General features: G+C 41.3%; 1 protein-coding gene across 1 annotated transcript in view; it reads left to right on the top strand.

Annotated features, from left to right (window-relative positions):
* The first annotated feature begins 1,542 nt into the window (after nucleotides 1-1,542).
* LOC131281710 (tyrosine-protein kinase Dnt-like) overlaps nucleotides 1,543-13,909 on the top strand; it is a 77,480-nt gene continuing 65,113 nt past the window's right edge. The window contains exon 1 of the mRNA XM_058311095.1: nucleotides 1,543-1,651. Within this exon, the coding sequence (XP_058167078.1) occupies nucleotides 1,543-1,651 (109 nt within the window). The remainder of the gene's footprint in view (nucleotides 1,652-13,909) is intronic.

Here is a 13,909-nt window from a genome sequence, read left to right as displayed (position 1 = left end):
ACTGTAGGATGAATTTAGTTGCGTACATAGAATAATTTATAAGTGGAACGTTAAAATTAATAAAAAAAATTAGTGTTATTTATTTAATTATATCCTAACAATAATCAATTCATAGAAATAAAACCATAAGAACAACAAATCACTATTATTTAATCAATGCTATTAGCAAATCTATCACTTTATGGGAATAAAAAAACACGATAGATGACCAACCATGACCAGATGACTATAATACGAGTATTTGCGGAATCAAAATTTAAAACGCAACTATCAAAAGCATGTCATCTTCACTTTTCAAACATTCCGGTTTATATTTCGTTAATGTTACGTAGACATGCCTCCATAAATCCAAACTGCAGTATCATGCTTTCATCCAGTTTCCATGTGCATGCTCTATTCCCGCGCCACACCAACTGACAGCATAGATAAAACATAGAAAACAAACCAAGCAAGCCGGCCGGCAAGTGAAAACATCGCCCGAAGCCCGTATTTTCGAAAATGCGACACGAGACATTTTCCATCTCTTTCCCTGACGGCTCCCGCGATATTGAACGCACATGCACCGATCAGTTTACTCTCGTCCGTCGTGTGAGTGAGTTCGTATTTCGCCGTGGTGCGCGTAGTGCAACGTGTTTTGATCTGCTTCGTCGCGAAGTGTTGTGTTTTCGCAGCTGGCCGTTTATGAAGTGCATCTTGTTCTGGTCGAGCGCAATTCACAACCTGCAATCATCTGCTGCAAATTTGCAGTTTCTAGTGGAAGAAATTGAGAGAAAATCATTGGATATTCGATTGTGTTTTCAACACGGGTAGATATAATCAAATTTGTGTGGAATCATAGCAGCAATTATGAAGTGGAAATGTGTGGAAAGTACCAAAGTGAAATCAAAACAAAGAAGCGTTGTTTGCAGTTCAAAGATAACGTGTTGATAAATTAAGTATAGAAGTGTTGTATCAATTCCCAGAAAAGATTCTGGACGGATGTTGGTGAAGTGCAGTATGTAACCTTCCTACCAGGAAGATCAAAATTAGTCCAGTTCGTCGTGGTTCAAGTTGAAGTCAGAAATCAGAAAAACGTCCGCCGTCAATCTGCATTGCCTCCAGTGTTGTGTTTTTCCTTCGGTTAATTGATTTGTTGAGTCTGGCAGTTTCCTTTCCGTTCTTAGGTATTACGTGTAAGGCATTCGTCATATCGCAGTTGTGCGTGTATTTGCGCTTCCAGAGTTAAAAAATACTCAGTGTGATGAAATGTTAAGTGTGCAATACAACGTAGAGGTAGTGTGGAAAAAGAAGGCAGTGAAGAAACGAAGCAAGAAAACCAAGTTAAACCAAGAATAACCAAAAGCAATTCGGGAACCGAAAACAAAGCATATCGCGAATGAAAAGGGAAGTAAAGGCTAGCAGAGGATAAAATACCGGAGAAAAACCTCAACAAAAGCCAAAACGGAAAGGAAAGAAGTTGAAAAGTGTGCAGCCGACGACTGAGGCAGCAATTGGGTGGGCAGCAAGATAGAAAGAAGAAAGAGTTTAAACCCCCACGCCAGAATGACAAATTTATGTGTTTATGTTGGATTATTGCTGTCCCTGCTGGTGGCATCTGGTCGGGCTCATCTTAATCTGTACCTCAACGAGATCGAAGTCCAGAGATTACTAGGTAAGAGTTTTTCCATTCATTCGAGGTTGTGCTGGATGTTCGAGTTTATGTGCTGGATGGTTTTATAAACTCGTCTTTAGAACAGCGGCGCACGGGGCGTGAACGCTATTGTTTGTGAACTATAGTCACACTCGAAAATGGTCAATCCATTGGCTTGTAGGTTAGATTGTTGGTTGTTGGAGACTCTAACCTAGATTTTAAAGTTACAGCGAGGTTCAAACCTTCGTCTTTAAACTAAGGTTAGTAGTCAACCTGAAGAACTGCGACTGGCACTTAGCTATGCTGCGTAGTGCTTCGCTGCAACAAACATGATCAGGATCCTATCGTATAAACTTCTTCAGTCAAGAAACGGTATTCTGACAGCTCACGACCCCATGTTTTGGAGACGAGTGTTTGACGTTTCCAGGGCGCGTGCTGAAAGAGTGAAACGATTTCTCAGTATTGTAGAAATCAAAAACATGCTAGAACAAGGAAATGATTTCAACTTCTTCCATTAGCTTGGTGTGGATGGGCTAGGATTTTATAAGATGCTTTCGTTGCTTAATGGAAGAAAGATGGTGTAGAGCAAAAGGCTCAGACACATTTGCGTTCGGCATCATTCCGATCATGACACGTTTGCTTTGACACTCATTTTTTTGCTAACATACGCATAAAGTTATTTTCCTGCATGAGAAAAGCAATTCATACAATTCCACGGTTACCAATGAATTTGCCTAGTAATTGTTTAGTAGCGGATGGTATCTTGTCAGTAAATTGTATTCATATATAATTTAAGAAATAACACAACAAAAGAATTATATTATTTCGGCATAGAATAAAGCTAGGACATAACCCATTTCAACGAAAGCAAATTGTCGGTTGTGTAAAAAAAGGCAACATCCGAAAAAAGGCCTGAGTCACTACCTCTTTCGCTATTGGCTCAAATGCTGGTTTTGGTTCCGTGTACTGAAGATGACATGTTTGTTAGATGCTAATCATGATCCTTTTCTGCACGCTAATAAGATAGCACTCTTTAGCACGCGCTTCTTCTTGCTTCTCATCTCCGTTCCCCCGTTGATCCTTGGATCCAGTTCTATTCATTAGGTCTAAACCAGGATATTTTCCTAATGGATCTATTCCTACCGTCACCCATCCTCTTCTTTGCGAGAGTTTTTCCCTTACTTTTCTCTACAAGTGTTCAATCATTCGATGCGTCCTTCAATGCATATCGTAACGCACTGGACGAGGCTTTTTTCGACCGAACCGAACCGAACTGTTTTTCGATTCCTTCTTCCCGGTGCATAGGTGTCATTGGAGATAACAGACGAAGAAAGGTTTATGAAAAAAGTAAGGTGACAGTAAACGAAAAAAAATCTAAACCCAACAAAACATTCGATGGAAAGATAATGGCTTGAAAAATATCGAGAAACTACCAGGAGGTGTATCAACTCGATCGGCGTGGGTTTCTCTATCTATAGGCTTCAATCAAACCGGGACAAAAATCCTCTAATCTTCTTTTTAGGAAACTCTCACATTTTCCTTCCTTATCTATCCGGCTTGTAGATCCTGGGGAGTGGGGCTGTCAGAAGGAGGAGAAAGGTTTAGGAAGCAATGTGGTAGAACAGGTAAACCCGTATCCTTTTTCTGGGCTACGTGTGTGATAAATCAATTAAAGGACTTTTCATCAATGTGTGTCCCAACGCCTTCCTTTCCACTCCATTGCCATCTCCGGTTTCCGCTTACCTGAAGTTTATCATGCCCAGGTTACGAGTTTCCTTTTTTCCACTTCACACACCAAGACCCTGGAAAGTTTTGGTTACACTCAATCCCCCAAACCCAATCAAACAGAAAGAACCCATAGCAGGGCAGGTACAAGTTGACCTAATCGTCTCTCCGTAGCTTCATAACCTACGTTTTCGTTTCTAGTGTGTCCTCATGGACCTGAAGGCGATTCCGATTATCACTGCGTCACTGATACCCCTTCCGTATGAGCTGGGTTTTGAGGCAAATAATGTGTCCTTTTTTCCTCTATTTTTACCGAAGGACCGGTAACCAAATCACCTTTCTCCACTTCCTGTCCATCTGGTTAACTTCATGTGTTTGTTACCTTTTTGCCCTTATTGAATCCTTAGTCCTTTTTTGAAGTCACGATAGGTACATATTGTCACCACAAAATCGTCGAAAATTTGTTTTATGATATTTCAACAACATCCTTTTCTACCACTGTACCCATGGGAACACACGCATACACATTCTTGGCATACCGGAAGAAATTGTCCCTTTTCATAACTGTTTATTTCATTACGCCCACGAAAGTTTTGAAATTTCTCTTCGCCCAATTACCGTGTCTTGATTTGGTTACACTATTACCATGGACTATGTTTTTGTTGATTTGGATACATAAAATATCTTGAGTATACCCCTTTGCGTCTTGCTCACTTTTCATTCTATAACGCAGAAGGATATGTTTACGTTATTTGCACGAACTTATCGAACGTATGGTTAACTTGTTTTTTCATTACTTTATCCAACACCTCAACAGTTTGGACTTTTTATTTTTACGTTAATATGTTGGTTGACACAACAAGTGCCACTCGAAATATCACGAATCAAAGCAGTAGCTTGTGAACTCTGGCCCGTAAGATAAGGCTGGTGTTTTATTTCAAGGCGCCTGAAAGGCATGAGCAACATATTCACGCCACCCAAACAGTTCTAAGTCAGGTTTAGGACGATGGGAATAAATTTTGGGAAGAAGATTAAACAATTTTAATGCTCAAAAAATCAAACCATGCTCCCATGCAAGTACCAATTTCCCTCGCCTTCTGCTGTGATAAGCAAATCTTATCTCACACGCTCGAATCCAATGATCAGAGCGTGTCATATTATTTTCTTTTACGTTACGGTTAAAAGCCAAAAAATCTAGCTTCAATCGATTATGCCAACAATGTGGTCACTATCGCATCTTTGAACTGTCAGAAAAGCAATAAAAATTGAACATCCCTTCCGTTTGATGCTTCCTCTTCCATTAATTGCGCATTACCACCACACTCCCACTTCCCCTCACGTGACATAACTTGACTCGTCGTAGGACCATCAGAATTGTATTCGTAAAATGTCCGCAGCAATTCGTAGTATGAATTTTAATTTGCGCGTCCACACAACAGCCATTTTTGACATTCCGGAATTCCGGGGGCATCGTGGAGCCAAAGTGGAAGAAAATCGAAGCATGGGATGATGTCGTCAATTGACTTCGTGACTACATCTTTTGCTGTCTCTAGCTCTCTCACACTCGCGAGAATACCCAGACTGTGGTGTGGAATGGTTGGGCGTACGTTCGAAAAAAATTACCGATAACGAGCGTACAGTATCCAGTCATTTTGATATGATAAAATAAGGAAAAGGAAAAGTTTTATTGGACGGTTGACTTCGGAAAACAATATAAAAACTTTTGCCATCTTTTGAACCGTGGAAATTTTTTTAGTAAAACGAGAAAAAGTGTCGAAAGAAAAGTGACAAATCTGACGAATTCTAACCATGAACAGTCCTAATTAAATTCCGAACATACACATCGCCACCTTCATCCCAAACCCGTCTCGATACGTTCTTTGAGTGCTCCAAAGGATAGATGCTGGAAATAAAAATCAATGTATGCTGACCAATGTCGGCGCGACGACAGAAGAACTGTCAAATTTTCGAGATGTCAACCGTAGCGAGGACCTTCGGAACTATTGTACCGATTGCGAATATTCCATGTCGGTGCGAATGGTTTGTCGCAGGAATAATTAAGAATGCGTCCACAACGGCTGTGTGTTGCCACCGTCTTTCCATTATCATCCCTTAGTGGTGCGTTCATATTGGTTTTCTCTCCTCTTTATGTTAAATGAAGCATCTTTAGATGTTGGAGAGCTGTTTCTTGGGGCTTTCATAAATGAGCGCAGGAGACATACAATTCCCTGATGCTGTTCCTGCTGATTTGCGCCAACTTTTTTCGAAACAAAGTTTATTTTGTATTTTATTCTGTTCCCAAGAGTTTCGAGCAAGTCCTACAACTCACAACCGGCAACCCTGTTTAGGTACTGTTGTCGAATTTTGCTGTTTTACGAAACCATGATGAAAGACAAAAACGACACATTATGAATTCAATTCATTGCATATCGATCGATCCGTTGGGACTTGACCGGGACACTTGCTTGTTTTAGTCATTGTTAATGGCCGAGAAATGTGGTCTGACCATACCATAAGCGAAGGAAAACTGGGCACAATAAACCCTTTTTGGTCAAAACTCGACTGCAATGAGCGACGATCAGAGAAGAAAAAAGATCTCAAATGCGTGTGTGCCTCTGTCGTGTTGTGGACTATTTATAACAAGGACGACGTCGATCTTTCGCAGTATTCAGCGCCGCAGTGCGGAGCATTTATATGACCTATTATAAAGATTTTATTGTAGAGTGTATCGCCACTTATCAAAACACATATCTTTTATCCGTGTACTTGAAGTACGTGGTTAGAGTTTATGATCAGCGTCCGAGACACTCTGCTTCTAGAGACAATCCTGTAATTCAGCAAAAGAACTGTTAATTGTGATGGATATGTCTTTGAAACGCAAAATGACTTTCCTGAGTGGTAGGCCATGCTTTCAATAAAAAGAACTTGCTACGAGATTCATATTGGAAAAGAATGAAAAAAAAGAAGATGCCCGTTTCTAAGGCGTATTGTTTACTAAAGTTTGGTCAGCATTCGCTTGAATTTCGATGAAAACAAGACTAAGAACAATGATAACGTATAACAACTCTCAAGATGGGATTGTGGTGTAATAACTCAACACATTTTATTACCATTTATAGCCGGAAGATGGATCAAAGATAGACCCCCCCCCCCCCCCCCTCCCCCCCCCCCCCCCCCCCCCCCCCCCCCCAGAAAAGTAAGTCATTTTTCTGACATCGGAAGGATTGTTGAAGCGGATATACATACGGATCCCTTCCCATTACGTGGTATTGTTGCCATACGCTTCTATTTTTCCGCAGTCGTTGATTGAGCCCTCATAGGTGGTGGTGTGCGACAAGCTTCACATCATCCTCGAAAAGGCAGACTTTAAGACGTTTTTTTCTTGGAAGAGGAAGACCGGTGGTGTTTTACAAATAACCGTAAATTCCTACCGCACTCTCCTCCACGGTATAGATCCTAGGTATAGATTCCATCACTGCGGCGCATTCTCGGTCTCGGATTATCGTAACAAATGTGTCAGTTTAGTGTGGCACACTAAAATCACACACAATTGTGCCCACGCGAACCTTCCCTCCAAACATGACGGTGGAAACGAAAGGGAAAATCCGTTTCCAATACATCACGACTTCTTATTGGAGGAGGATAAGCATCACCGATGGAGAACCTTCCACGGATACCCAATCCGTCTCCTCTACATCCCCTCAAGATTGACATGGTCGATAGACAACTTGTCGACAACAATCGAAACTCTTTTGCCACACTTACCATCGTTCTGTCTCTGGTAGCATATTTTGGAAGCCGTCTTGGGGCTATTATAACCAGAAAAAAAAACAAAACCAACATGCCGGACAGGCGTGCCGAGCCCCCAGTCTTAATGTGGCTACCGCTACAGAAGAGTAGTTTTTGTACCGAAACCTTTCCATTAAGCTTGAAACATTGTTCTGACGTTAGAATAGTATACTGTACCCAGGAATCCATCATATTCCACGAAATTTCCACCGGGAGTTCTCCATTAACATTAGTGATGAGAATAACAACTCTTTTTAGAGATTTGAATCAGAGTGAATAATCATAACGATGATTCGAATCTTTAAGTCACTCTTTTGTGATTTAAAACGTGAAAAATGATTTATTAACCTTCGAGGTGATTTGAAATATTAACTGGGATTCGAATCCTAAAAGAATGAACGAGTGGGTAAAAGAGTCACTAGTCGCCATTGGGATTCGAATCCCAAGTTGTGATTCGAATCCCAAGTTGTGTTTCGAATCCCAAGTTGTGATTCGAATCCCAGTTTGGGAATCACTATATGGGATTCGAAACCCAAAAGAATGAACGAGTTGGTAAAAGAGTCGCTAGTCGCCCATGTAGTGATCCCAAACTGGGATTCGAATCACAACTTGGGATTCGAATCACAACTTGGGATTCGAATCACAACTTGGGATTCGAATCACAACTTGGGATTCGAATCACAACTTGGGATGGGCATGTGAATCTGATTTTGTGCAAACCCAAGGTGTACACAGCATATCAAATAGAGATAATGGAATATCATCATGGGTTTTCAATAAAAAAATGGAATTGCAAGGTGATTTAATTTTTCGTCATAATTTTGACATCTTGATGCAACAGTTTTGACACCTTTTAGGAGGGCTGGAGACAAGGTGTATATATTAGAAAGTGAAGTCGTCCAGAGTAAAATGACATTTCATGACTTGACGTAACACTGCTGTTGGTATTTTTGTGAGTTTTGAGTGAGTATTGGACAAGGTGTGAACTTATGACATATCAATACTCAAATATGGCACACCTGCCACAGCGACGTAATGTCACCTTCTATATATATATACCTTGGGCTTGAAAGCCAAATAACAGTGAAATAGAGACATGACAGAAAAGAAGAAGCAAGAGGGAGAGGAAGTCAGATAGACTGGGGAAACAGGAATGAAAGAGAAATAGAGAGAGAGAGAGAGAGAGAGAGAGAGAGAGAGAGAGAGAGAGAGAGAGAGAGAGTTAAGAGAGAGAGAGAGAGAGAGAGAGAGAGAGAGAGAGAGAGGGGGGGGGGGGGTGGGAAGCGAGTGAGATAGAAAGATGGAGAGAGGGGGGAGGCGTGAGAGAGAGAGAAGGAGGAGTGAGGGAGAGGGGGCGTGAGAGGGGTAGCATTAGAGGGGGAACGGGAACAACCGTGCGCTGGCCGACTTTGGTAGCAACGTGGTCAGTTAATTGGAACGAACAAGGCGGGATAAGGGAGATGCATCCTTCCGAGCAACACCGAAGGTGGGGGATAGCATGCGTCACAGTGTTCCGGGTTTCGAGCTGATACTGCGGGGCTTCGAGCTGGACCAGGAAGAGGTCCAGAAAGATTCGCATCTAATATTTGATTCCACAATTCAAATTTGTATTTTAACCCGCTTACCACCATTTGACACAAAAGACCTTCTACAGAAAGAACTAGAAAAAGTAACGCGGACGACATGAAACCTTCCATGGGGCGGAAGGGGATCCAGGAGTTACCGACGGGCCAGGTACCTGGCCTCCAAAAAACTAGTCCATACATCTAACTTTGTAACGATGATCTACTTCTGAAAACGTAGCTAAGACGATTGGGAATTTCGTTTTATTGGTTTAGGTCTACAGAGAAATTCGTCTAGAAGCCAGTTGAAACAAATAGTTATGACAGTTATTTGGAAGATCGGATCAGGACCTGCACGATCAGATATGATTTTATCTTTGTTTAGGCCAGAACCAGTAAACCAAACATGCGATAGCAAATTGGACCGTGAGGCGTGTGTAAGAGGAACAATCTTCTGTGCACGGTGCATACATGTGTTGACAAAAAGTAAATAAAAATCGAGGAATACGTGGCTCAGGTATATTTGTCCAGTCTCCTTCTGTCAGCCTCTGCGTTGCATGGATTTTCCAATCTTTGTTACTCTTCTGTTTTCTTCGGCGTGTGTTCACTGTTCGGAATTGGAATGAAGGTAATGTTTTTATTGTTTTCTTTACGAGTTCAGGGTGGTGGAAAGCGTGCAGCGATGGAAGACATTCTCACGTTTCTTGATTCAACTGCACTCTGAAGTTATTCTTGTACACCAGGGGCGCATTAACCACGTGCTCGAATAGGATATTTCAAGTCTGTCCTCTCTTGCACACATATTTCTTTTTCTCAGGCCACGTGATGTGGTTATTGAAAAGGAAAGTACGTCAATTGTCTATTCTTATGTGCTGGTCAGTTGCTGGATAAATGTCAGATCTATTCCCATATTCCCTATAAGTCCCATCCGATCGATCGATATGCAATGAATTGAATTCATAATGTGTCGTTTTTGTCTTTCATCATGGTTTCGTAAAACAGCAAAATTTTCATTTCTTACACCGATGTGTCATTTCTGGTCCAAAACTAATCGTATTGAGACGACAGGAATTTTGCACTCGTCTGTCAACGCAACTTGGCTCATGTCTCTTGTTTAGAAAATACATTTTATAGACACGGTGTTTCAGTTTGTATGTATTAAGAAAAAAAAAGTTAGAAAATCTTCGACAGTAATCAGAAAACGTTCTTTATAAATTTGGGAAGAGCAACGAAGTAGAATTATTTAAAATCCGTTCAACGGCTATTTTACCGGTTTTTTACAACTGAATGATGTTTATTTGCAATGTTTCAATGTCCAGCAATTCTTATTCTATGTAATGAAAGTTCAACTCACAATCGTTTCGACGAAGTACAATCAATGCTAAAAGAACCCTCCATACGATAAAATATCCATGAATCTTCTCAAGGAAAAAGGGATGTAAAGGATTTGGGCATTATTTAGTAGTTGTGGGTGCGTCTGACTTCTTTCCTTCGTTAAACAATAACCCAACTTATTTTCCCTACTGCGAATAACTTTCGAAACCCACAACTACCAGTGGGTATACCAGTGATAGTTAGTTAAGGTTAGTGGCTGGCTGTTGGTTTGATTGTTTGTATTTATGGGTTTAAATACTGAATCCCCCGGATACAATCTTTTATCTTTCCTGAGCTTACTTTGAGTATTCTGTTGTTGTGTTTTGTTTCCATGCATTCCTTTTTATTGTTCTTCGAACCGTACGTACCACCAGCAGGGTTAGGAATTCTTCTTAAACGAAATTTTTGGTTCTGAAGTAGAAAAAAAATCTTTCGAATATACAAATCACATCGGCGGTGTTCTCCAACCTTTCGCCTTAACCGCGAACCACCGAAACCCCGCCTGGGCCATAAATCATTATCCCTGGGACCACCACGCCACTTCAATGCACCATGAAGATAATCCGGACCAGGGCTGGGCGTAAACCTTGGTGACCTTTTCCGTGTGGGTCAATCCAGTTTTTATTTCCTCTGAACGTGGATGGCTCACGGAGTTTCGTTTTTGGTAGCTGCACATCAAGCATTTTGATCTGTACGATTTTATTACTCAGATCAGTTTCAGAGGCATTTGCTCTCCTTTTTCGCGGTTCCGTGGAGAAAAGGGACATCTTCATTCAATTATTCAATGGTTTAGTTGCACTATTTCTTCCATGTTATTCCCAGAGCCGAAGTTGGAGAAAAAGTGTCTGTCTTGAAACATTTTTTGCTTTTAAATCTGCGATGATGATCGTTCTTTCATTACTTGGGATCTGTAGGAGAAGAATACAGCACCGCAAAGTGAGAGACTACATGCAACCGTCAGAATTCCGGGTTCGGAAGAGCAAAATGTAATAACGTCATAAATTAAAATGTAATTGTTTTTAATTGTTTTGCGTTTGCAAACGAGTCTCACCGAAACAAGAGATCGGTTACACTGGCAGCAAGGAAACAAATAAAAGTTGCGTTCCATCTCGAACATGGAACTCCTAGGAAAAGGACAAGAAATAGATCTCCAAGGGATCAGCTCGTGGAAAACCGAATATGAAAAGTGAACGTTTATTAATTTAGCCCGGCTAATCTCTCTGACGAAACCCCTACCTTTCTCACTAAATAATCTCAAGGAAGCGTTCACGAGGATCGCCCCGTTTCCTTACTCCATGTAACGGATGTCCATTGTAGGTGCACGGGGTTTTATTTAATTTGTAAGGCTTGGGCCATTTGTATTCTGTTTTTTTTACACTTGATCAATTTCCTGTTTTGTTGCGATTGGTGTTTTATACACTTTAGTATGCACCAGGCTTTTTTTTACGGTGAGCGTTTTAAAATTAATAATAAATTACGATCCGTCGATCATAGATCAACTCTCCTATTACGGCTTTCTTTAGATGGAGTATTTTTACGTTTGTTTGCAAATATTTGAGAACAAATTAAGCGCAGAGCAACATTCGTTACAATAAGAAATGCTAAAAAAGCTACTGGCTGCTAGACTTTCCTCATTATACTTGAAGCACCGTTTCCGTGGTTTGTTCACTGGCCGTCGTTACAGGATGCTGTTTCAAGAAATGGAAAGACAAAGTTTAACGGGAAACTAAAGGGCTTATTGGGAACGAAGTCGTCAAAGCTAATCGACTGTATAGCAAATAGACGATCGTCCAAAAAGGTATCCCGAACGAATTTCATGAACGATCGTTAATATGATATACGATCGATAACACAATAAGCTCGGGCAGTTTTAATTCCATCTAATTGCTTACACATAGCTTTTTGACAACTATTTTGCAACTAGAATATATTCTATATAATATGGGATATCCCAACCAGCCTGGATTTGGGTGCCATTTGAAAATTGAGCATCGCGGAGAAAACTCCATACAAAAAAAACCAGCTCTCGCGGACTTAGCCGATTTTTGCGATGCCACTCTCGACGATTGCCGTCCGCAGATGCCGCGATAGTGGCGGAGACCCGTCGCTCGCGGACTTAGCCAAATTTTTCAATCCCGCTCTCGAACATAGCCCGCCGCAGATGCCGCGATAGCAAAGGAGCGTCCTTTTTGTGCGATCGAACGAGCGCGACGATGTGCGTGTGGGTGTTTTTTTCCCGTTCGCATGGCGCATCTCACACGCAGAGTGATTTTGACACATCGAAGTAAACAAAGCAGCACGGTAAGTTCGCAAAAGTTTTTCGCTGATAATTACATGTTATTTTTACATTTCAGCTGTTACAGAATAACATTTTGCACTATCAAACAACAATCAACCGTTCGACATACGTTGCGAACCCGAAAGTGCCCGAAGTTTTTACCGCCGGATGATAAGTTTCGGACGAGCTGATCGAAGCGCGCATCGAGACGTGGATCCTTGCCAGGCAAATGTAAACAAAGAGGTAAGTTGTGCAGTGAAAGTGAAAGTGGTTAATCCAAAATAGTTTATTATTTAAATATTCATTTCTGTTCTTGCAGCATCGTGATTTGGGTTTTGAATGTGATGTTATTTTTCAATAGCATGACTGTATACGGTGAACACGGAAAAACTTCAGGGTTGCGATGAATCCAAAACCCCTTTTGTTTTATTTTGAGATCGACGAACGCATCCACCGTTTTGATTATCAAAAGAGGAACATCGTAAACAATCAGGTAAGCTGTGACATGTGTATCATTGGGAAAAAATCATTCGCTAATATTTTGTTGTATTGGTCAGGTTGAAAACTACCGTGGGATAACGTCTTTGTGTGTGCTCGTTAAAGTCTTCGAACTAATCATACACGAGGCACTGATGAATGCGTGTAAAAGTATTATCTCACCTCTTCAGCATGGCTTTCTTCCGAAGAGGTCAGTGTCGACGAATTTGGTTGAATTCGTTGATACAGCCGCTACCGGCCAGCTCTGTCGTACGCTCCTCGAACTTTGTCTTGTAAGCCCGATCGTTGGCTTCTGTGCCAATACGTTCAGCTTTCGCTCCGATTCGCTCGTCTTGTTCGTTGCTGAACAAGGTGACTAAACCAAGCTAAACAACTCGCGAAGGTTTATAGAGCATCAAAGTCAAGGTGTATAGTTTTAGTGTCAAAAAAAAATCAATTCTACTGCCATTACGACGGCCATTATTTTTTTATTTTTTTGACACCAAAACTATACACCTTGACTTTGATGCTCTATAAACCTTCGCGAGTTGTTTAGCTTGGTTTAGTCACCTTGTTCAGCAACGAACAAGACGAGCGAATCGGAGCGAAAGCTGAACGTATTGGCACAGAAGCCAACGATCGGGCTTACAAGACAAAGTTCGAGGAGCGTACGACAGAGCTGGCCGGTAGCGGCTGTAAGTGTATTGCGGCTTTTGGGCAAGGAAACCAGGTTGATGCAGTGTACTCGGATTTCAAGTCAGCGTTCGATCGGGTTAATCACCAAGTGTTACTGTCTAAACTGCGTCATTTAGGGATTGCCAATGACTTTATTTCTTGGCTAGCGTCATATTTGTGCAATCGAGTGTATAGGGTAAAGATTGGGGCGGTTATGTCACGTTCCTTTATTGCGGACTCTGGAGTGCCCCAAGGCAGCAATTTGGGTCCTTTGCTTTTTGTTTTATTCGTTAACGACCTGCCGCGATATCTTCAGTGGGATTCTGTGCTGATGTATGCTGACGACGTAAAAATTTTCAACGAAGTGCAAATCCCTAGCGACACTGACCGCCTTCAATC

The sequence above is a fragment of the Anopheles ziemanni genome, chromosome 2, assembly GCF_943734765.1.
Source record: "Anopheles ziemanni chromosome 2, idAnoZiCoDA_A2_x.2, whole genome shotgun sequence".
Lineage (NCBI taxonomy): Eukaryota > Metazoa > Arthropoda > Insecta > Diptera > Culicidae > Anopheles > Anopheles ziemanni.
This window is presented reverse-complemented; position numbering and strand designations above follow the sequence as displayed.